The 25,176-nt window shown below is 43.1% G+C and overlaps 1 protein-coding gene across 2 annotated transcripts in view; it reads left to right on the plus strand.

Moving 5' to 3' along the window:
• The first annotated feature begins 5,432 nt into the window (after positions 1 to 5,432).
• LOC115406860 (CAP-Gly domain-containing linker protein 4) overlaps positions 5,433 to 25,176 on the plus strand; it is a 38,183-nt gene continuing 18,439 nt past the window's right edge. For both annotated transcript variants that reach the window (XM_030117113.1, XM_030117114.1), the window contains exons 1-7: positions 5,433 to 5,530; positions 9,655 to 9,801; positions 10,437 to 10,576; positions 11,015 to 11,108; positions 11,244 to 11,405; positions 12,011 to 12,129; positions 20,035 to 20,286. In XM_030117113.1, the coding sequence (XP_029972973.1) occupies positions 9,675 to 9,801; positions 10,437 to 10,576; positions 11,015 to 11,108; positions 11,244 to 11,405; positions 12,011 to 12,129; positions 20,035 to 20,286 (894 nt within the window). In that variant the 5' untranslated portion in view covers positions 5,433 to 5,530; positions 9,655 to 9,674. The remainder of the gene's footprint in view (positions 5,531 to 9,654; positions 9,802 to 10,436; positions 10,577 to 11,014; positions 11,109 to 11,243; positions 11,406 to 12,010; positions 12,130 to 20,034; positions 20,287 to 25,176) is intronic.

Consider the following 25,176-nt stretch of genomic DNA (forward strand, 5'->3'; position numbering starts at 1 on the left):
GACCTAATACTGAGCAGGGCCAAACTATGTGAAAATGATTTGCCTCAAGGCATCCGGACTGTTTCCAACATTCCAATAGTTGATGTAATGTGTGTTTTTTTTTTTTACATTTTTTACATTTGTGTTGTGGTTTTTGCTGTTGTTATTTGGACCTTAACGTTGTGTTGATGTTGATTGAGTGTTAAAATCATGCCAACGCCTCACAATCACACAAAACCTGTTTTATGTACGCCCAGAGATTAACAAACAACTCTGTGTGGTTTGCAAATACACATCAGCATCATTTGAAAACGAATGCATTTTGTTTTGCAAATATTAAACGCACACAAATACAGCATGTTTTACACATACAATGAAACATATTTCTTCAGTTACAAAAGAAATGTAGTTCAAGTGTAAACTAAAATATTTCAAGTGCAAAAGAATCTTGGGACAGCCATAGAGCTGGTGGGCAGTGTTGGGGATGTGGTGAGAGGAGGGGGACACATGGGTGGGAAGAGGCTCTTTAGGCTTCGGTTGTCCCTGCAAGCACAAAGTTGATAAAGTCAGCCTCCTGTGGCAACAGATCACACTTTATATGACATTATCAATCACAATGAAGTGGAGCGTCAAGCTGCAAACACTCTGAAGATAAAACCCAGACATTTTGGATCGAGTAGAAAGAAAAACCACCCATCCACTGAACTTCAATCTCTGCTTTATCTGAACTGGGATTGGGAGGGATGGAGCCTTGTCATGAGTGACAATGATGACCACAGGTGCCACAATAGACTGCAACAGCGAAGACAGACACTTCAGAAATATCCTGTAATGCCGCTGGTATTCACTGCAGTGTCAGTGTGTGAAAGCACAACAGTAACGACAATCATTTTAACACAGTGTAAAGGAGCAAAGGCAAGTCAAACAATATAAGTAATAATTATGCTAGAATGAAAACACGTATGTAATTTTGGAAAGTAAATACAACAGAATACAAGTAAATATATAACAATAACAAAAAAAAAAAAAGAGTATAGAATTGAAACCAATAATACTCCACCCGGCAGGGGATAAATGTGTGAATAATCATCTCTTCTTGCAGCACTATGAATCCACCCGCTCTGTTACTCCTTCACTCTGTTGTATGAGACTGTGGCACAGGCCTCCAGTTAGAAAGGACAAGGCGGCGAGCTGGAAAATTTATAAAGGCGTCCACATTGTGCAAACCAGCCAGCCACTGCTGTGTCTCTGAGCATTGCTACAAAAAGAGCAATGATAGGTTGAGGGCTAATGTTTCTACTGTAAATATCACTAAGGGACCTGGATATCTTTTCCCAAAATGGCTGAAGAAGTGGGCATGTCCAAAACGTGTGTAGCCGGGGGGCAGTAGATAATCTACACCGGTAACATGTGGGCAGGTGTTTGGGAATATCCTTGCTCATTTCTCTTTTGTGAGAGAGAGAAATCGAAAAAAAAGGTGAGAACGGGAATATAAATATTTATCTGACAGTACAATTCATTTGAAATCACTGTGACAGAAAAGCATTGCTTTCCTCATAAAGTGCATTCAGGCGTGTCTTTATCACAATCAGACGAATGCTATTTAGTTTCATGGCTCGGTACGGTTTGATGAACTAATGAGTCTCTGTCTCCTAACTTCACTTTCTTTCCAGCCCTTCCAATGCCTTTGTGAAACACTTTGAATTGCCTAAATAAACTTGCCTTTTCTTGTGCTTCTTTTCTGTGTTCCTACAGCAGTATTTGATTATCCTTTGACAGTGGAGCTCTCACACACACTCACACACAACACCTTCACCTCTGGCTACACTCACTAAAAGACACAATAACAGAACAGTCGTTGCTCCTTGCAGTCCAGAGTTGAAATAACCCGTCTTTTTTCACGACAACCCTAGCAGGGCAGCATCTCGGGATCTGGGTTGCACCGGCGGTGGCTTCCCTGGCCCATGAGCAGCCGGTCCAGCCTGATCAGCTGGGCTGCCAGCGGAGTGGACAGCCTGCTGCCGTACACCTGGTTGGCTGTGTTGGGGATGCGGTCAGAGAAGGGAGACACGTGGGTGGGAGGAGGCTGTTTAGACTGTGGCTGTCCCTGCGAGCACAGAGGTGATAAAGTCAGCCTCCTGTGGCAAAAGATCACAGCTGCTTGTTTCTGTCATGAGATCTGGCAACACTGATCTGAACTTTTAATGCACGCTGCTGCTATTATTTCTCACCATTTGATCGCAGCATCTCAGAAAGCCCCAGTTCCTCTCCCTGTGGACCATAGACTCTGTTAATAAACACACTTTTTACACACACGTTTTAGTTTGACCTTCGCTGACAGATCAGTGAATCTCACCATTCCATCGCGCCTCTCCTCTCGCGGTACACCACCTCTCTCCACACTCGTTCCTGCTTCACCGGGTCGCTCCTGTCCGCTGTTTGTACACAGTCGTGCTGCGTTCGCTCTGCCGTTGGCCCAGTCCTCAGCTTACTCATGTTTGTTCGCTCCTGTAACCGGTAACCCGCCGAGGACATGCACTGGCCTTCATTCAGGTCCATTGTGGCAGATTAAAAAAAGAGATGCAGATGTTTGTGGTGATAAATAAAGCGCACGGCAGGTTTTACACACACACACACACACACACACACACACACACACACACACACACACACACACACACACACACACACACACCAAGCCTAATCCCATTACTGTGCCAGGCCTGAAGCGCCAAGTCTGACATAGAGGGGGTTAAGCAGTGGTTTACCAGAATAGGAGCCTGCAGTGAAGCGCCTTGCAATCCAAAACGTTTCTGAAATTGAACCCATATCTTTATGGTATGGGCGACTGAGGGGTTTTCAGAACGGCCAGAATTAAGAGGCAGGTCTGTGATCAGTGAATGGAGGATTTAGAGGATTCTAATTTAACCAAGGATGAAGCTTCCCCAACTGCACCACTCTTAGTACACATTATAACCTTTTTTTTATATTACAACCCAGTAATAATTAAGAAAACGAGGCATTGAGTCTTTGAAGAACTGGTAGGAAGATGAGGGATCTTGACGAAAGCAGCTGATTTCAAAATTTCTTTGAAGGCCTTAATATTTTCCCATTGTGTTAAATTACTTTTCTATGTTTTTATTACTTGTCATTATTTTTTATTATCAGTCCTTCAAAGGACTTTTTCTGGCTGTGGTGTTCCTTCACTGCATATGTGAAATTGCTCTGCTCAGTCTTCAATGCAGTGATTTTAAATTGCAGTCAGAATTGCATTCCAAATTATTAAATGAATGGATGTATCCATAAATCAATCAAAAAATCTTTCCAGAGAAAAAAAGAAAAAAGATAATTTCACAAGATGGAAGATTAATATGACAGAAAATGTGTTCAGTGGATAAAGCAAAATTCAAACCGCAATAAACTGTTCACGAAGGAAAGGCATTATTAATAACCAGCTACAAAAGAAATGCAAATAACAAATTACGTAAACATCAACATGTATATTGATACGACAAAAGAAAGTTGAAAGTGGTAGTTAAAAACGAGACGGAACTCACTGCTGCTGCCGCTTTGTTTTGTACGTTTCCATGAGAACCAAGTTTCAGTAAAAACCGAGCTGAGCAGCTGAGAACAAACAGAACAATAGTGCTGCAAAGAAGGACAGGATTAACATGGAGCTCAGACGGGCCAAAGAGGCGCAGCGGCTCTAAGTAACAGTCAGACCAGTCAGACCCTCAGTAGGAGGCGGTGCGATTTAGCAAAAATGGAGGATTTTTTTTTAGATTTTAACCCCCCCAGAAATATGATGTTCCAATGGTTCTTCTTTAATTTTTGATGAATTGAACCAGACCCTTCCCACTGTCCTAAATCATGCCCATAAATGTAAATGTTGGCAGAAGAAGCATGTGTCAATGTTTCAGCTGAAAGTGAGGCAAAAAGTAAAGTAATCAAATCCTAAAATAAGAAACCAGTAAATGACGAAGCCTGTCAGTGAATTTCTTCCGTATACCTTGACTACAGATCTGAAAAGCTGCATTATTTGTGTGTTTTAACTTGGATTGTGTCTAGATTCAGTAGGGAGTCTGGAATTGAAGTAAAGGTAGGTACTTGGTGTACCAGCCTGTGCGGATCCTCTGTGAGGTTTGCGATGGGATCAATCTGTATACTGACCTTATTTTGAAGAAAAATGAGGCCCTGATACGCCTCAAACGTGGGGTTTATGCATGCGGATCAGATCACATTTATCCAAATTCCAAAGGTCACCTATTTTTTGTTCAGCGAAATTCAATCAGATCTACATCTGAATCAGTGGGAATGGTTGGTGTCAAGCAGAAAAGTTCAGAGAGATTAAAGACTTTCAAGTAATGTGAAAGTTCTGTGTGTGAGTCTGTGAAGACTTCAATGTTTGGCCTGCCTAGAAAAGTCTCCTGCATCTCCAACCTCTGCCCCTGGGAAATTACTATTTGCTGAACAGCGAGATTGTAAGTGGTACAAGAGGTGCTGCACCTAAAATTGACCTCTTGGACAATTCTACCTCAGTTCCACCTCATTTTGCCTTCCAGCATGACAGTGCACTTTCTGTTTTTTGAAACTTTGTGTCATTTGTGTGTTACAAAAGTCATTCCCCCAACTGCAGATGTTACTGTTGGATTTAAGTCCTGTTTGTTTAGAGTGAAAATACATTGTTTTTGCATTTTCATTTCATAAAGTTTTTGTGCTTACATGGAAATGTCTTTAAGATGATGTCTGTTTACAGTAATGCAACGTAGCAATGTCTCAGAGAAGTCACACACACACACACACACACACACACACACACACACACACACACACACTCTCTAATACAAAACCCTCAATCTCAACATTGTTTGCATTTAAAAATCTTCCTCTTGCAAAATACAGTGAAATGTCTGAAAACCATGGATTTATTTGTGCCTCATAGTGACTTAACTGTGTGCTTTAATGGGGTATTTTCACAGCTTCACTACTTCCTGAAAATAGCTGTGCACATTCATTTCCTGTCTTGCATTATTGGCCAAACTGATTAATCCAGGTGTGTCTGGTTTAGACTGCTGCAACAAGACACACCTGGATTAATCATTTTGGCCAATAATGCAAGACAGGAAATGAATGTGCACAGTTAATTTCAGGAAGTAGTGGAGCTGTGAAAATGGCCCATTGTTGAATGTTCTAAAAACCTTGTCTCCCTCTGTGTTTCTTTCCAGGCTATCATTGTTTCTTTTTTTTAACTGGTTATTACTCATTCAGGATATTCACTTTAAATGAAACACAACTAATTTGTTTTGTTGTGTAACTTGTAATGATGTACATCTTTGATAAATATGCGGCTAATTTTAGTTAGGAGTGCTCAGCTCAGCACTTTTATTGAGAAGAACCCGACTGAAAGTTAACTACTTTTGTTTTGAAGCCTGAGCGCTCATACCGGAAGTTGGTTGGCTTTCCAGCATCCTCTCCGACTTGCCGGAAACTAAATCCGCGCGTGGCTTGTCATCTTCCTCATGAGCGACTGGAAGCAGGCAGTCCTGTAAAGGTAAGGCATAGGATTATTTCATACACATTTAAGAACCTGGCGGGACATTTAACTCTTCTTCCTGGTCATCGGGTGTGTTCTCAGCTCCACTGGCCCCACTGGTTCTGCACGGAGGCGACCCCTGGTGTTTCAGTTTAACTGGCTTCCTTGTTAACTAGTGTTCGATTTCCTCTAGCGTCTGTCGTTGCTGCTGGTAACAGCAGATGTCTAAAGCCCCATCATAAATTCGTAGCTATCCCGGCCTTTAACCCCATTTACAGCGAAGTTTCTCAGTGTCGCGTCCTTTCCGAATCTGGATTTACTAGCTACAGTACTACTAGCTAAAGGACGTCGGCCACCAGTTACCCGGGAAACCAGTTAATCCGAAACACCAGTTTACCTGCGAGGGGCTAATGCGAGTGACAGCAGGTCCCTCGGTAACTTTCTCCACCTCACCGGTACACGAAGTGCAAGCAGCGGCTACTGACAGTTCCCTGACTGCTCACTGACCAACATTTAAAAGCGGTGTTAGTTACTAAAGGTGCACTTTATCCGCCTTCAGCCCGAGCTGTATCTTCAACATATGCTAGTCGACTAGCTCGTAAGCTAGGTGAAGGAGAATGTTTAGCTTCTATGACAGAAGAAGTGAAGGCAATGAAGTTGAAGATATACGCCTTCGTGGCTACAAATGTATGGATGTGACAGAAGTGAATGCAACAATATAAGCACGAGCTTGAATTAAAGCTAAACTTGAATTATATATGATGGGGAGTCGAACCTTCTGCCACAGGCTGAATACTCATCGTTTAATGGTAGTAGTTTGTCTTGCACAGCTGTGTATCATACTCACCCATTCAGTTCAGATCAGGTCCTGTCTTGTATGGTAAATATATTGATCTGTTCTCTCACACCTTCGCGTTTTGAGCACATTCGTCAGACACTTTTAACCATCCAGGATGAAACCTGATAAACCTCTACAATGATGGGATCCACTCAAGTTAATGGATCCCACCTCATGTTAAGGTTTCCTGGACCTCTGTCATTGTAGTTAAACCACCGCAGATGTGTAGGTTGATTGTACTATATCATATATTGGTGCTCTTTGCCACACATTTCTCCATACTTGTATAATTTCATTGCTCCAGTTCTTTTTTTTATTATTATTGTGGCTGACACTACTCAACAACACATAAGTTATTTTCATTTTCAACTGTAAGTGAAGTGCCCCAGGTTGAGAATAATCTATAGAAGAGTCGGTAAATTTGAAAATGGATTTCCACTCAGCGATGAGGCTAAAACTACAAACATTTAGCACATTTGCGACTTGTGTAGTATTATGTGCACATATTCTTTTTATTGTACCTCACTCAGTTTGCTCATCTGTCTCAGTAACTTTGTGGTTTGGTTAGTTTTGTATTTAACTGATGATTTTTCTCTGATTTTAGCAATAGATTTTTCTATTCCTGACTTTCTTTTTCTTCATTTTTCTGTGGTAGTATGTGACGTGTCGATCAGATAAGTGGTCTGATTCTGATTCACACAGCCATTTCACAGAAACACTGTAGTGTTTTGTTGCGTTGATTTAAAAATGTAATTTTATCCTTGAAATTATCTATTTGACTTTATATCTGAGGCCATGCTCATGGATAGACCCCCCCATGGAATAGAAAAAAATCCATAAAACTGAATTTTTTCATAAAAGTGTGTGTTGTGTGTGTGTGTGTGTGTGTGTATATATATATATATATATATATATATATATCTACTGTGGATTGTAGTCTAGTGGACAGAACATAACAGTGAGATTTGACCTGATGTGTGATGCTGAAGAGAAAGTTCGTTTACTGATTATTATCAGGGTGAAATTTGGTTATATGTGGCCTCTTGACTTCCCCTGGTGCACTTCACCACAGTGATGCATCACATGAGCCTGGAGGACACTACATATGTTGTTTTCCCTTTTTGAGTATTTTAAATTAACTAAACCTATTTTATCTATTGTACTAACTTCAATTTCAATTTCAGTGCTCACAGTCACACATTATGACGTTGTGTTTTGTTGTTTTTAGCATTTCATAAATTCCTTCACACTGTGACCCTGTAAGTTTTCATAAAGCAGCGAATGTGAAAATGGTTGGAGCGATCAGTTCGGAAAATGTGACAGGACGGTGTTTTCATGAGCTGGGAGAGGATGGGAGCAGGGTGGCGTCATGGTTCAGATAAACAATGGTAGGCTTATTGCACAAGTAGGCCATTGTCCCAAGTCACACTAATCTCTACGCAGCCTGCCAGCGGCCTCACAGCCACCACACATCGTTCTCATCTCGCTCCTTGTGTGGTTTTGTCAATTGTACCCATTTTCACTTTATGTTAAGGGACTTAAAATTCATTTATTTTATTTTTTTTCTTTTTAGTGACATTCTTTTCACATTCAGAGTGAGATTTTGGACTTTTGCCTCAGTCTGCCATCACATCACACAAAGTATCCTATTATGGAAAAGGTTGAATGCTGTCTTTTTTCTTAACATTTTCAAGGATCCTGTACCATAAATCCTGAGCTACTGAGGATGGGGGTGTATCAACCTCTAAATATATCAACCTCTAAAAGACACTTGTCGAAGCACTTGGAAAAATGTAAAATGTATACCTTTTTCTTTGAGAGGTTTCTGGACCACATCCCACAGATGCTCTGATGGATTGATATGTTGGTAAATGAGAAGACATTTTAGAAAACACTTTTGATTCAGAGCAGAGCTTTTTATCCTCCTGAAAGTTTCTGTTTCCATGAAGGGATGGTTCCGGTTGTTGGATATAAAGCAAGCTATCATTCCCCAGACGAGACCACCTCCCTCCATTGCTCTGTTGGCCAGTCCGGCTTTTAGTGGTGGACGGGTCAGCTTTTTGATGGATTCCACGACCCTGCCGCTGCTGGAGGAAAACCAGCGCAGCCTTGTTTCTCTCTATGAAGGGAAATCTTGCCTTCACAGTGGCGACTTTGCTGCCCTTTTGCACCACAGTAGTCCTGACTGTCACCCCGAAGTGGTGGAACCGACTCTTAGCGGGGTCATTAATTCAGCCCGAGACTGAGTGAGAACAGCAAGGCTGGAAATAGCAGCTGGACCTGGGAGTCAGGGGGCGAGCAGCCAGGTGTAATGGCTGAACGTGGGTGTGCTATTGCAGTGTGAGGAGGAGTCAACCAACCCAGGAGTTATTTTGGGAGAGGATTTGGGTGAGATGTTCTGCTGGACCCAGTCTGCTTCTCTTGATTTTAGCGTAGCCTGGCCGGGAGGCCGGCATGGAGATGACCAGGAAAGAGGAGGAAGCAGAAGATGACAGTGAGTTTTAGTCTCGGCTTCACTTTCCCAGGCTGTAGGCCTGCGTGTGTTTCTGTATGTGTGATTTGTAGTTGAACCCTTTAATACAGAGCACTAACTAAAAGGTTTGATCAAGGTAATTTTCATACTTTGAGTCTTAACATACCATTGATACGGACAGCTTTCTTTTCAAGTGGTGTGAAACTGATCAAAATCAGACATATTTTGCAATTTAGTTGAATTGAAATATTAATTTAAAATTATTCTCTACAGATGTTGTGCAATCCATGATGTTATTTACAAAAAAGGACATTAAATATGTGTTGATAAGAGCAAAACATCACATTAAATAACACCTTTCCCAGTGTTTGGCAGACGTCTTTTTTTCCTCCATATTCTTTTATTAATCGTTGCTGATTGAACAAACTTAAACAGATGGGAAAGTCTCCAAATATCTCCCTTGTTCAAAGAGTTGCTCGTCTTTCTGAGCCTCCTGTGGCATCCATTCAGGATTAGAATATTAAACCCATAGAACTGAAGGCATTGCTCAAGTTTGGAGTTATTTTGCCCCCAGAATGAAGTGAACTCAAGTTTTGTCAGAGGATAACCCCCAGCCTGTCTCTTAGATTTGGCTTTCATTAAAAAACAATCGTCATAATCGTCTGTTGCTCCCGTGTTGTTTGGTGTTTTTAAACTGCCCGACAGCCGAGTACGATTCCCTGTGCAGTGAAGTTCCTTCTGTCTCGTGCTGCTCATAAGCTTCAGCACTCAGACTGCAGCTCCTCAAGACCTACTTGTGTTCTAATTATAGACCCTCTCATGTATTTCCAGCTGCAGGTCCTGAGGGGGACATGACAAAGGAGGATGTTTCAGAGCCAGTGGAAGGGGACGCCGTCCTGGGCTGCTGCGCCAGACTCCCTTCTCACCAGCGGCCGGTCATCCACCAGGTGGCCTCTGCACCCATGCCCAGCGACTGCGGTGAGTCCGCAGATTTATCCACTTTTTCTCGTTTCTGCCTTTTGTGGGTTTCATAACCTGTCCGGGAGTCATAAATATGAGAAGGTATACACACTAAATACCAGGCTGCTGTCAGGACGTGCACGAGAGGAGGATAACATGCGTCCTCTCTGCTCGGCCAATGAAGAAGTGCAAATATTGCTCCTACGACTTTATATAGCTTTGTTGATCCCAGAGTATTATGAGTGGAGTTCATGGAGTGATAAAGCGGCGCGACCGACTCTTAAGTGGAGTCGGCTGATCGTTGGCACAACAAGTGCAGCTCGCGCTCTGTCGCAGTGGCTGCTGTTTGTTTTCAGCCTCAGTCAGGCCCTAATGCTTCATTTGGTTCACGGCGGGCCATCCTCTGTCTCATCTGATTTCATTTCGCCTCTGTAAGCACAGCGAGGGGCATTTCCCCAGATTAGTAATTGCGCTCGATCGATCGAGGAGTCTGCTGTGGAAAGTTAACGCACCTCAGTGCTGCAGAGATTCACCCTTGCTTATTTTTTTTTTTTTTTAATTTATTCTTTTGTCAGTAAAACCCTGAGATTCTCTTTTCCACTCACCAGTGGAGGTAATAGTGCGTGCTTCTTGTCCCCCTCCCTGTCCTGTAGAGTTCTCCTTCTTTGATCCCAGCGAGCCACAATGCAGGGAGGTCCTTCTGGACCCCTGTACCACCATACCGGAGCTGTTTGCGGTGCTCAGGCAGTGGGTTCCTCAGGTGCAGAAGAACATCAGCCTCATCGGCACAGAGGTGACGCTCTCACTCACTTGAATAACCTGTTTTGTTTCCACAATGTTAGCAAGACTGTATTATTATTGACAGCATAATGTTGTAAAATCAAATCAAACTTTTGTTTCAATCCTGGCCTCAAAGCATCTCTCCCCAGACTTCCACCAAGTATCTGCAGTGCAGCGAAAGCAGGCGTCTCAAGGGTAAAAGCGGGCGATTAGTTTCTCTCACTTAGTAGTTGCTGCCCTTGAGAAATAAACGCCTCTTTTCCGGTGTCAGTTTGCACAACAATTCTTGTCCAAATTTAAAGACGAGTGGAGTTATGAGAGGCCCCGCTCGCTTGTCATTCGTCACATCATTGCTCCCGAGGTTCCCTTTATGGCCCATTATGTAATATTTCCACGCGCTGGCGCCGGAGCCCTCGGCGGGCAACGCTGAGCGTGTCGTCTCTTTGCACAGATCCTGAAGAGAGGCGGCGGAGTGAACGACCGAGACGGCCTGACAGACATGAGCCTCCTGCACTACTGCTGCAAGGCCGGCGCCCCGGGCATCGGTGGGTCATAATCTATAATCTCGCTTTATGCCGCCGGCCTGACCACTGGAAGTAATTCCGTGCGACTCGCCGCGGTTTTATCGGCCACTTTTGGCGTGGACGCCGGCCAACCCGTCTCTGTCCTCCGCTCCTCAGGCGACGCGGAGACGGCGGCCGGCTTCGCCCGCCAGCTCCTGGCCGCCGGCGCCGATCCCAACCTCCGCTCGCGCTGGACCAACATGAGAGCCCTGCACTACGCCGCCTACTTCGACGTGCCGCAGCTCATCCGCGTGGTGCTGCAGGCCTCGCAGCCCGGAGGTGGGTCGGAAACAGACGCTAAAACCCAGCGCAGTGGATTCACAGAGGCCTCCAGAGGCTCGGCGTCGACACCGACTTGAAACAGTGGCGGCAGAAGTTGATTCCATTTCTTTGGATTACCTCTCATTTTGCACGAGCCTGGCATTAGATTAGTAAACAGCAACACTCAGCAGATCAGATTCTGCCCCGTGAGGGGGACACACACTGTGTGCACCGCAGTATGAAGTGTGTAGCACTGCGTCGATGGTGCTTTGATTTAATTACACATCCGTCTGAACAAATTGCTGCGCAGCATACAGTTATAAGGTGTTTTCTAAACTGAAGGCTTTATTGTTTTGTTATTTTTAGCATGCAGCTGCAGCCAACGGACCAGACTATCAGACACTTTCATATATTTTCTGCTTGTTCGAAACACACTGACATATTTCCTGCCCTCTTTTGCTTTAATCATTCATATCAAAGAATAATTAACGGTAAAAAAGACTAAAGCTCCATCTACACAAAAACAGATTAAAGTGATATTTAACAACATCAGGGTGTAATTTATTGATTAGTTCAGATGGCTGTCCTGTACTAACTGGAGAAAATGTTTTCTTTCTTTGTAGACATCGATGCCACCTGCAGTGACTTTGACTTCGGCACAGCTCTGCACATCGCCGCGTCCAACCTGTGCACCTCAGCGGTCAGATGTCTCCTGGAGCTGGGAGCCAATCCTGCATTCAGGGTGAGTATCATCATCTGTAGTGTGCGCTAAAAAAAAACCCCTCTCAGATGATATCTTGCAAAACTGCTGTCGTGGTTTGTGCTGGTGTGCTGGATTTGGGGACTTTTTATGGAGATTGCATGTTCATATGTGCGTTTTTCTGCTATTTTAGCGTCTTTCTCTTAATTTTTGTGGGTGTGAAAGAAGAAAGAAAGCAGATTTTATGAATCCCATTTGGCAGATTTCTTTTTATCATTTTTGAAGTTAACCTGAACGGTTCATATTGGGAGCATTGGGCTCAGAGACCCTCAGTGGTAACCTGTCAGCTGTGGGAACTAACACATCTGCACCATGTTGTTGTGTCCTCCTCCTGGTCGATAAGGACGAAATCCACCTCAAGAACCCTCACCAACATCCTCAAAGATGTCTCTTCCCCCTCACACAGCTTCCTGCTGGTCGAGGTAGAAACCAGTCTCTGCAAAAATACAGAAAATATGCAAATGTAGGAAACAGCTCTCTTCCTCTCTCCGGGCTTTCAAACTGTCATTTAAATGAATGACTGCGCTTCTCCGGCTTTTGTTTTGTGTGTTTATTCTTTGTTTCTTACTACCTGCTTTTTCCTTTGTCTTCTTGAAGTGTAAAGTCTAATCGATGGGAAACTTTTAATGTACAGTTCAGTATGTTGTGAAACTGATGCTGTGTTTGATCTTTCAAATTAACATTCAATTCTTTAAGATGGATGGACGAGGGCAACTTATGCGCTTGGATTTCCTCAATTTGATTGAAATAATGATGAGACTTGATCCTTAGTCTGTAGAATATATCAAACTTCTGGGAACATTAGAACAGAATTGAAATACCGCTTACCAGAGTATTTTTTTTTTTTTAATGAAGGACAAAGAAAAATGACGATAAAAGAACTTGCAGAGCCAACAGTGTTTTACATATTTAAAAAGAAGAAGAAAAAAAAAGCTCCCCATGCATATTCTCCGAGACTCTCGGTGCCAGATGCATCAGCTCAGCGCAGAGTTTCATGATGGCTTGGAGAGCAGACGTGACGGGCGCTGAATCATGAAGCTTTTCCATGGCAGACACAGGCATATTTATGATAAGAGGCTTTGCTGCTGCGCACGCTGACTCACTGTCACGGCTTACAGGGCCACTTAATTTCACTGAATCATCGATTGAGGTATTGATTCCTCTTTCTCTGATTTTTTTTTTCTTTTTTTTTTTTTCCTGCCACACCGCAACTCCAAGGGTCTTTATATCCACTCATGTGCAACTCCAGCAGCACACTTCTCTTGGAGCGGTGAAGTTCTTGAGGGCCTAACAAACTGCAAATTGCACTCTGACTTTTCTTTTTTTTTTTTCAGGACAGGATCAACACACAAATAGGTGTCTTTTATGCAAAATCCAATATTTCTGAAACACGGCACGCTTCAGCGGCTTTTCTCTCCCGCCATCATAGAACCTTTCTTCACTAACCGCTGGCCGCTGTTCCACTGGCATCACGAGCAGACGTCGGGGTGGACGGCCTGTCGGCGACACTCGAGCAGAATCCACTCACCGCTGATTTTCCACAGTCAGACGTGGCGCGGCGAAAACAAACACAAACCCGGGGTTGCTTTCTCACCCTCACCGTTCTTGTAATTGCTGTCTCGGAGCTGTCTGCGAGATAACCGCAGTCAGCAAATCATCGTCAGCCACCGCGCTCCCGTAAGCCGCTCCTGGCTCGCTTAGACGGGAAGCTCTACCCTCCACACACACACACACAAAGTTATCTCGACTTAATGCGGCCACCTGTTGTTGTGATCATTATTTTTAAACTTCAAACAACCTTGACGTGCGTATTGTAATAACTCAGGATCCGTAAAGTAAGCGGTGTCTACTTTATGTTGCTAAAATTGAACCCCTGGAAAAAACAAGTCATCACAGTTTACACAGAGAGAACATGTAAACTCCACGCAGACCGGACTCATACTGAAATGAATTTTGAAAAATAGACCCAACGGCAGCTTCTGACTCATCATCAGAAATAGATCCTACTAATTAACTTGCAGTTCCAGTGTGTGTGATAATCTGAATGTAAATTGTTGTGTTTAAGGGTGCTACGCTTTACTTTGACTTTTAATAACACCGTGGTGAGTAAACTAACAACCCTAAATGTCTCACAACAGTCTGTGATTAACTTCCTCTCGACTGCATCTGTATTGGTTAAGAAAGACAAATCTCCGAGCCTCCTGTAAATCAATACAAGTTAATATCCTGGTAAAGGCAAATGAAGGTTGTTTTTCAACCCAGGACAAATGATACAATCTCCACTGTTGAGCATTCATTAACACGAGTCGTCATAAAAGCCGACTGAAGCATGAATCATCATTTACAACAAAATGAGCAGATTGTCATAAAGCTTTGCTCCCATCCTCACACGCACTTATTTACTTATATCCACAGTAGTTTATCTCACAGCTGCTGTATTGGATTTCATTAGATCCTTGGTGTGTTGATGATGCTGTTTGTGAGCCCGTCTTGCATTTGATCACAGATGCCATCATTCAGAACTCCCTTGGAAACAGAAAACACCCCCCCCCCCCCCCCCCCCCCAACTCTTCTCCCTGGTGTTCTGGCTGCAGAAATGTCCTCATGTGATGCCACTCAGGCTCTTTTGTGGACGTCGAGATGGAATTACTCGTCAGTCTGAGACACATCCGATCACGCCAGGTTATCACTGAGGCCCTGGATTTTCTTCTATTTCTGCTCGTCTGTGTTTCTCCTGGTCCACATTTCCCGTTCATCATTTTCTGACACAGCCGTCAGGAGACACGGAGGGAAGAGGCAGCTGCTTAGAATACAGATTTTCCCAGATATTTCTCATCACATCTCCGAGTGCTCCGTCTGATCTGCCTCCCGCCGTTCAGCTGCAGTCGTTCAGACCTTGGTGGAGGGCGTTTACCCAACATCCCCGACCCTCCTCCTCTGAACCGATACGCATCACAGTCCCAGCGCATCATAATGTGGCATCAATCCTGAAACATAATCTATTCTTTTTCATTTAAATACCCTCATCAAAGCTGCTTGTAAACAGCTGCTGTGTCGGTTCTCTGTATGCACTCATTTTCCCACTGGAGGTCACCAGAGCACTGTAATCCAATAATATCCTCTCAACTGAATGCAAAGTTTGGAGAGAGTGTGGATACTGGTTGGTATTATGCAGCCTGGCTTTTTTTTTTTAATTCTTTTTAAACCCTTGTGTTTGGAGGATTTCCAGGTCAGAGATGTTTGCTTCTTATCTAACAGAGCAAAAGCTAAAAATGCCACAAAGAGCAGATTATATTTTGTGTGCTTTATTACTTCAAGTCCTTGCTGCTGCCCCTAAGCCCCAGCTATACGTTCTGTGGGTTTTTATCAGCTCTCATATTGCCATTTCTTCGTCTTTCCTCAAGTAACCCTGTCTTTTCAGCAGTTCTGAATTTTTTTTTTAATGTAATGTTACTGTTACACCGCAAAATGTTCCCTTAAACATGAACTGATTATATATTTCTGATGTATATTTAAATTTTTCAAAGTTTCGTTGCTTATGTTGACGAGCTGCTCACAGATTTGAGACTTAACGGTTCTTCCAGGGCACAAATCTACTAATCTGTGTACACAGAGGGGCTGTGCCTCATTAATGTTGACTTAACTCAACACAAAAGATGTCAAGCTGTGTGTAACATCAGCTTTAGTCTGTATCCACAGTACCTGTGGTGCATTTGCAGCTTAAAGTATAGATCCGCTCATGCTGCTGTCTGTGTGTATTAGTTAATCCAGGTCTTTTGTTGCTGTGTCTTCATCTGGAATTGTCTCATAGATTTCTTGAGCTAGCATCCAAGATTGTAGAGCACCTTCCTCCACTTGACTGACATTATCTCAACTCAGTTTGAGTGATTCAGCCATGAGACAAAGTGTAAGTTTTCTGCTCCACCTGTATTCAGTTGTTATTGTTCAGGAACTTGTAGAACTCTTACCATTATGATTATTATCAAAAGCACCGGTAATGTCTGATTTTAGGTGCTGTGTGAAGCCTCCTGCCAGCTCAGTGCGTTAATACTCAGAAACTGAAACAGAATACGTGGAAAGTAATCTTACTGTAGTTCAGTTTTTGCTCCATGATCAATCACCTTCTCCAGCTCTGCTGTGAAGATCGGAGCCATTGACTTCTCATGCGCTTGAGCGTTCTTAAAAAACCCAAACTGTGTCATTCATGTTTGAAAAATGGTGGCGGCGGCTGGCGGAGCCAAGAAATTCACTTTCCTTTTTTTTTTTTTTTTTTTTTTTTTTGTAAAGGTCAAACTTTGAAGTGGTTTAATTTGATGTTTCTCTTCTCCGACCCTGCACAGATTCATCACAACAAACCTTGAGTCCGAGCAGCGCAAAGTTTTTCCTTCCTTTCTTTAAAAAAAAAAAAAAACAAATAGCTGGCATTTCATGCTTCTCTTACCGCGTATCTTATGGAATAACGGCTATGGAAACTCCTCGTGCTTTCTATTGGCGGCGAGTTTCTTTCGGTGGATCGCTAACTTAATTTTGTTTCAATGTAAAATGTGACACTGTGGCAGGTCCCTTTGGCGTTTAGATAAATACATTCCCCAGATATTTGACTCCAGTCTCCCAGTAATGTTAATCCTTGAGAATTTACACAAAGTTATAATATAAAGACTGTTTGAAGAGGTTCCTTCCTGATTGCTTTATACTGTATAACATCACATGTCTTCTCATCCATGTGTTTCAGTTCAGTATTGGACTTATTGCATGGTAGCTGTCACCACTGATGTGTGTGTGAGAGTGCATGGGTGAATGCGAATATCAATGCAAAACACTTTGGGGACTGCTGAAGCAGCAGAAAAGCCCCCATCAATCTCAGATCCATTTACCATAAAGAAAACCTGTTTTGTGTTTCGTTGCACATGCACGACAGGACATGGTTGTATAATAACCAAACCAAGCAGACAGCAGCCTGTGACCGATCAAGCAGCCGACAGATAAAGAGGCTGACAAACTGAAAAAAACAGCAATTTGATACCAGCTTTTCACTGCGGACGACAAAAGTGAGTTTTTAAAGGGTGCTCCAGCAGCTGCATCATGACATGAACCCTCCTCTACGCTCACAGCCTCATGGGAATGTGGAACTCGTTTTCAAAAAATTGCTGGATTCAAATTAGTTACCTTATTGAGAAATTTAGGTGGATTTATGTTGCAGATTGTTGTGTTGAAATGAAACCAGAACACATTTGTCAACTGTTCTCGTAAGCAATTAATTTGCAACTGAGCACAAACAACCTATTAGGCGTTAAAAGTAAGACTTTTGTGCACTTTTTTTCTTTTTTGAAGAGATTGTTGTAACTAAAAAGTTGGTACAAACGCTCCAAAAATCTGTAAAAATACAAAAAAAATACACTTTGATAAACATTTTTCAACTGGCATTACAAAGTTTTACTCATCAGTGGAAAAAGTCTGGATTGTGGAACATTGGAAAGTTTTTGCTCTGAATATCATTGCAGAGGCTTTAAACACTCTGCAACTACAGTGTGAGATATCATCAAACCATTCATAGATTCTGAAGAAACGTCTGTGCATAAGGAATAAAACTAAATTACATTGATCTTTGGTCTCTTGGGTAGCACTGCATGAAGAACCGTCACAGCTCTGCACTGGAAACACCTGCTTGGACCCAGAGAAATATTGAGTTTAGGAACACAATGGTAAACTGTAGACATGGCTTCCTGCAGACTAACGAGGAGAAGTGACCATATGGCGTGGTCACGCTGTTCAAACGCCGCCTCTGGTGTGGGAAGCTGTAACAGATCATTATCGGTGCTGGGAAGTGGACAGAGGTTTGCGTCTGCTCCTGTCCGGATGATGTCTTTTTGAGGGGAAAGCTTGCATATTTTCGATAAGACATTGAGTTCAGGTGCTGAAATGGCTGGCCTGCAGCCCGCAGAGAAAAACACTGGATCACTGTGAAACCCAACCTTCGACAAATTAGAGTTAGAATAGTGCTTCAGACGAGAAAGACGTTTTTCTCGTAAAGCTCCAACAACTGGTTGCTTCATTCACTAGATAATTGCAGAATGTTGTTGCCAGAAGAGGAACGTGGCCCCGGTCCAACTTTTTCCAGTTTAAAGAGGCCAAGTATATTTTGATGAAATAGTGATGATTTCTTGTGAATGAATGTTGTAATTTGGGAAAGAATCTGGAAAACACCTAAGAAGTAAGATTTATAGACTGTTATCCAAACCGTTTGGGAATCAGATTTGTTGGATTCATATTGACACCAAAGCTATAGCCAAGAAGAGTATTTACATAAAATATTTACAGAATTTCTCCCAAAGTCATCGCCGCTCGGACCGGTTCTGTGTCTCGGCTCACATGTACATTAAGGCTGATTGAGCGGTGCGCACAGGAACACGGCGCTACGACATGCGCCCAGCACGCCCCGGCACTGAGAGGCCGGCTCCTTTTTGATATTAATCAAAGGCCCGGCGTTGTTGCCGGAGGGGGCTGGCGAATGTTTCCCCAATTACTCCGGCGCAGCGGCTGCGGATGAGCTCCCCTCGTCCGTCACGCCTCCACAGCCACCTCGGTCCCACCTCCACCGACTTAAGCTGGCTCCTCCTAAGCTGCCACTAACTGAGGCTCCTTTGAGCCGCTCCACTAAATGGCCATGCTGTGCGTCTGCCGAAAAGGGCTTCTTTGTGACACATCAAGGAGGACTCTGTCATGAAAGCAGAAGTCAAATTAAAGTCCCCCGTTTAACCCAGAACTCTCATCCACAATTTACTTTATTTCACTGATCTTGACGCGCATCGCAGTGGTACATTCGCCCATACTCGGATCCACTTTTCCTGCTTTGACTACAACTAGTTTGAGCATATAGTTGGGTGAATTACACAGTCGCGATCGTACTGACAAATGTATTGGAATGAAATTACCTTTCATTGCCGTCACATCATTGTTTTGAAGTAGATATTAAAGGGAACTCTGATTAATTTGTGACAGATAAAGGAGCTTTGACTCACGCATTTATGTTTAAGTATTCACTTACCAGACCTCTTTCTCGCACAGCAAATGCAAATGTGAAACCAGATGGAGTTCCAGCTCTTTTGATTTAAATGTACATTGATCAGTCAAGCACTGTCAGGCTCTCATTTACTGCAACATTAACATCAGGCGGACTCCTTTTCTTACCTTCATTTTCTTTAAGTGTACAATTTGTCCTCATGCAAAGATACTCCAGATGCACGAAGTACTATGAAGTCAGAACGACAAACCTTAGCTCTCGCAATTAATCTTTCCCTTGAGGAAAAAGCCGACTCGTGCTTTACACAGAAGACCTAAACGGCTCAGTCTTGTTCCTTAGTTGTTTACAGGAGGAAGGCCATCAAGAAGTTGAATTTGTGCTCTGGGCAGTTTTTATTATCGGAGGAGTGTTTCAGTAAGTGGAGCAGTTTTATTGGACATAACTTTAAAAATCCATAAGAGTGTCTGGCTCGCATTTTTTTTCAACCCTAATTGATTGAGAACACATTGTTGAGTACCTTGTCTCTAAGCGGAGAACCTTTCTGCACCAGGACGCTATCACTTTGTTTAGTGAGATAAAAGATATGACCTGCACTTTAACTCTTGTCTCGCTAACATTTTCTCTTCTGAGTCTCTCCTGCTTATACAGATAAAAGCTTTGGTTTAGATGCCGTTACGCACGAGTTTAATCAATGAAAGGCTTAGAAAAATACACAGTTTACACAAGAGTCTTCTCTTTCTTATTTACAAACATCACACACATTGCTGTTGCGTTATCTCTCATTGATTATTCTGAATTGAATTTAAAAGGGTATTGTATTCTTTTAGCATGCGTGCTTTAACACTTCCCTCTGAAATCTTCTACAGAACGAGAAAGGACAGTGCCCAGCGGACGTGGTGCCCGACCCCCTCGACATGCCCCTGGAGATGGCGGACGCGGCGGCGGCGGCCAAGGAGCTGCACGCCTTGCTGAGGCAGGCCCTGCCCAGACCCAGCTCGCCTCTGCCGCTCACGCTGCTCGCTCAGTCGCTCCCGCCGGCGCTCTCCGACAAGGCCAGGATCCAGCTGGCCTCCATGGGGATCCGGCTGGGTGACAGGGTGGTGATCGCTGGACAGAAGGTACGTCACAGAACGGGAACTATTCCTCTGTTAGTGACTTAAAATCCGTTTTTTCCCCTATATTTTAACTTTATGGTGCTTCATTCGCCTTTGTCATCGAGCAGCATGGCTCTATGGTCACTCTTACGGATCAAAACTTGGGTCAGAGCCGCCTCTGTTCAGCTAAACTACACACAAAGCGCATCAACTCACTAATGAAAGAATTAGCTGATGTGCCCTGTAAACAGGTTTGGCTGCGTCACACGTAATTATATATTTGAAATGATAGTTTTCTTTTATTGCTTCATAATTTCCGTGACTTTGATCTGGTCTTGGTTCGTGCTGCTTTCAGAATGCTTCATAAGCTCTGCTTCAGTCACAAGCCAAACGGTGCGGCGGCGGCAGACCGTTACTGTGGAAACCAGACAGAAAGTTAGACTTTTGAGGTTTTCATCTCACTGATGTTTACAGACTGTTCAAAATGATGCCGGATGACAAAATTAGTCAGGTTCTGTTTAAATTCTATACATATGAAACAAATGATACCAAACATCACCATGGTGATAATATTTACACTCAGATAGGCAGAGGGAGGTGTGGATAATTACTTTTGTACAGCAAGAAACCTTTTTTAAATAACAGTGAATTAAGAGTCGACAGAGAACTTCTAATGAACTAAGCAGGTAGATGTGAACAGGAATCACATGTCAAGAACTTTTAGCTCCGTGCATAATGACACATAAAGGAGAGAAGCTTGAAGCTCAGTTTGTTTCATGAAGTTTCCCAGTAGTCTAAACTTATAGCAGCTTAACATAGAAAATGGTTGAGGGAGATCTCGGCCAACTAAATTGTAAACTTCTGACGATTGACCGGTAATTATACAGTGAAGCTGCATTCCTTGATGCAAGAACTGACTAAATGCTAATTTGTATCATTCTTATGTATTCATATTTTCATTCATTCACTGAAAAATATATTTGTCTATTCTGTTTTTTATTTAAAGTATTTGAAAATTGCAAACTCTTGACATAAACAGTGATATTTATATTGCATCCTTTATAGTCAGACACCTGCCTGCTGTTTGATTTGATGATTCCAGAAAAAAAGCCCACGGCTCCTGGAAACCACGCTGTGTGGTTTTGACCAGCTCTGTGTAATTCGCTAATAACTAGCAGCGAGACGGTGTGGAGAACTGTGCCGCCGCAGAATGTCTGAGCGAACAAAGCCTCCGCGTCCTTGCAGCAGATCTTCATTGTCAAAGTGTACAACAGAGAACATCCCTGTAATCCCGCGGTCCCATTAGCCCAGCTCACTGTGGTTCGGATGTACATCACAGAGGCCTTCGGTTTTCACTCGTTTAGTCAAAAACAAACACTTTTTTTGTCTTTTTGAACTATTTCGACAGACACCAGAGATTCACTCTCCAGGCCTGTTCTTTAATGTAAAAGGAAAAACGAGCAAAAGCAGAAGAAGAATCGCACTTAATTTTTCAGGTCATACAAATTTACAGCTCAGAAAATCCCCAGCGATCATCATTACATCACGCTGACATTAACAGTGGACAACACACTTGTAAGAAAGCTCCACCCAAACCTATAAAAATAAATTGCGGGGGCCTTTATGTCCACAGCCCCCGTGCAGGAGCCACGCCGCTCAGTATGAGTCACTCGTGCTGTGACATTAACAAGATCTCTCATCAGCTCCCCATCGCACTAAAACAGTCATCGGTGTTTGATGGAGCCGCCGGAAGCAGGCTGGAAGCGCTCCAGCGGAAGGCAGAAAGCGATTATATTGTTATTTAAATGTTCACATTAGCGGCGTGTGCATGTCAGCTCAGACACATCGCAGGACGAGGCGCAGGAAGTCATGAACATGGATAATGCGCTCTGCTCATGTTCAAAAACAAGAAGCACAAGAAGTTAAGAAATTTGTGTTTACAACATCGTTTCTTTGTTTTTGGCAATAAATCTTATACAGTTTATTTCCCCTTTAAATATTTGAAAGGAACAGGTGTTGGGGGATGATCTGGAAAGTTGTGTGTGTGTGTGTGTGTGTGTGTGTGTGTGTGTGTGTGTGTGTGTGTGTGTGTGTGTGTGTGTGTGTGTGTGTGTGTGTGTCATAATAAAATGGTCTCGCTCTTGTTTTGAGCTCAACTCAACCGCATCTATCATTTGGGTCAGATTGTTCTGGCTACTCCTATCTAAGAGACCGACAGAACCATGTTGGACAGATGTTGATCCAGATGTTGATGCCTTCCCACAGCAGTGTGTGAGGAGCATGACGACAAGGTGTTGTGGCTTTTAGTGGTTCTTTCACAACCGACTGAAAATTGTACTTGTTTAATGATTATACCGCCAGTCGTCTTTCTTTAAATATAGATATTTACCGAACATGCCAACAGCAGAAAACATTTTTTTTCTTGCTATATTCTACATACTCTACTGCTCATGCCACAAATGCATTTCATCACAAGTATGGAGCCGTTTAGTACTATAGATACTATTAATAAGAAATTGTAATATTCCAGAAGGTCGGTCCCGAAGCAGTGTCAGTATGAAGCTCCAAACAAACTGTGCATTGAAAGTAATAACCTGCTGAGTTCCACACAGGTTGAGGCAGAATCCCTGCCTCCTGATTTCTCAGGACATTCACATTATGTGTGGACTGAATGTATTTTTGTCTGCCAGTACAATAATCTGCCATACGTATGTGTTTTTACACCGTCGGCTCCATGCCTGCATTCGCATCGTATATCAGAGCCATGCAGTGGCTTACCCTAAACAAAGATATAAGCTTTTTTTTTTTCCTTCACAATTATTTTAGCCCTCCACCAAGAAAATACAAAAAAAAAAAAAAAAAGTCATTGCCAGTTGCTTAGCAACTCTCTTTTGGCATCCTTCCAGCATCCAGGGTTATGTCCGTCTCCTCACTCTGGCAAATCACCAGCATCTGATCAGAGCACGTTTAACTAACACTGGTTATTATATTGCTGAATATTAGAGAGCGCATTCTCAAACTCACTCTTTTTTTTCATCAGGGATTATCGTCGGCCTCCTTCACTACACTGTGTTGGTTCTTTGTAGTAGCGATGGTCTGTTATGCCAATCACATTTTTTTTTAAATCTAATACGTGAAATGAAGTTTTGCCTCGTCAGCGTTAAGTCAGTCTGTCACAAATGTGAAAATTAAAAACAGGTAGACTCGAATTTTATTAACTCTTGCAAAGACACCGGTGTAAGAGCAGATGTTTTTCAAATAAAACTTACTTTAGATACTCAACATTAAGTCCCTGCCTTCACTTTGGTGCTGTGCGAAATCCTCTTGACATGAAACACACTTTGAGAACAGTCGAGGCCCAAAGGTTTTGCAGAATTGACTTTCCTATCTCGTTTCATGGCGCGGCGCCGCTCTGAAGCAGGAGCAGCTCACAGCAAACTTTCAAAACTTCCACAAGAAACCTGAGCGCTCTCTTCTAAAGCGTGCGCTAAAGCCACACGTGTATTCAGCCGGGGCGAACAAAGCGGGAGAAAGAAGCATCCAGCCGCTCTGCCAAAGTCACTTTTTATGGCAGTCACAGGTAATTCAACAGCAGTAATTCATGGAAGCGCCGTGCCGAAAGAGTGCAGCATGACACAGCTGCACAAGAACGGCCAGAGTGATGAAAAAAGGAGGCAGTAGCCACATTTCTCCCAACAAAAGGAAAAGGAAACTGCAGATAAGTTTCAAATCCATGAAATAAAATTTTAGCCTGCTAAGATTACGTGTTGAATGTGGTTTGACTATTTCCCTTTCATTGCTCTTTAGTTTTCACAAAATCCAGGTCAAGTAGTGACAGTATTGCACACATTTGTTGTTTGTTGAACATTAATGCTTCACTGAGGAGTTGAAGGACGCTGTGAACAATCACACAAGGATGATAGCTTCTAGCTTTTTAAATGGCAAAGCGCTGTTTTGTTAAAAAGTTTTAGCTTCACCCCCAGTGCAATCCACTAATATCTCAATCTGTAATTAAAAAAGTTAGTATTTCACACTTTGATTTAAATTTCATGCATTTTCATCTGGTTCATGTGAACCAGCAGCTGTTTTTACTTAGCTTTTTGTTCGATAACATAAGCTTTGAGTCTATAGATCAAAAATCAATAATTGCTCAGTTAAAGAACTGTGCAAGATTTGCTTTAGCGCTCCCCCTACTGGCGTTGCTAACGCTAGCAAGGGTTTTACGTGCTTTTATCCTTGTACTCCCGTATGAGTGCCGTAAAGCAGGTTCGTTCTCGCGAGATGTCGTCGGGTCCCTCCTCTGAAATTGCAAGCGCTGTTTTCAGGGCACAGACCCCCGGGGGAGTGGAGGGACCGGCGAATCACTGTGCCAAGTCTTTGTTTACCCCGACAGGGATTCTGGAAAAACATTTATTGAGGTAAAAAAGTTGCATAGTTCTGCTTTAAAGGGACTTAAGGCAAGATTTGTGAAAAACTCCCATGCATTTCTAGTTTATTCAATGCTAATTAGCCGTGAAGCATTAGAAACCTAAAATAACAGGCCAATCCGCGTATCTGTCTGTTGCCTTATACAGGCTGTACAGAATTTGTGGCAGTTCGGGGTCTGAATTTCCCGCGCAATCGTAGGGATGTGACGTAAATTGACGCTATGTGCGCATTCCTGACAGTTGTGGAACAGGAAGAACATGGCCGCCGTGGAGACGGACTCAAACACTGCAGGCAGGGTTTCCGCCAGACCTTTTCGGTCCGGGCGCCCCGCCCGCACGAAATTGTGCAGCGCCCGGATAACGGAGAGGAGGGGGAAAAAAAACAACTCACCGACGGTCAAACACCGGCAGCTGCGTTAGCACCCCCCCGCCCACCCCTGAGCCGACGGCTCATCAGTAGCATTCCCTGCGGCACCACACGCCCCGA

The sequence above is a fragment of the Salarias fasciatus genome, chromosome 19 (assembly GCF_902148845.1).
Source record: "Salarias fasciatus chromosome 19, fSalaFa1.1, whole genome shotgun sequence".
Classification (NCBI taxonomy): domain Eukaryota; kingdom Metazoa; phylum Chordata; class Actinopteri; order Blenniiformes; family Blenniidae; genus Salarias; species Salarias fasciatus.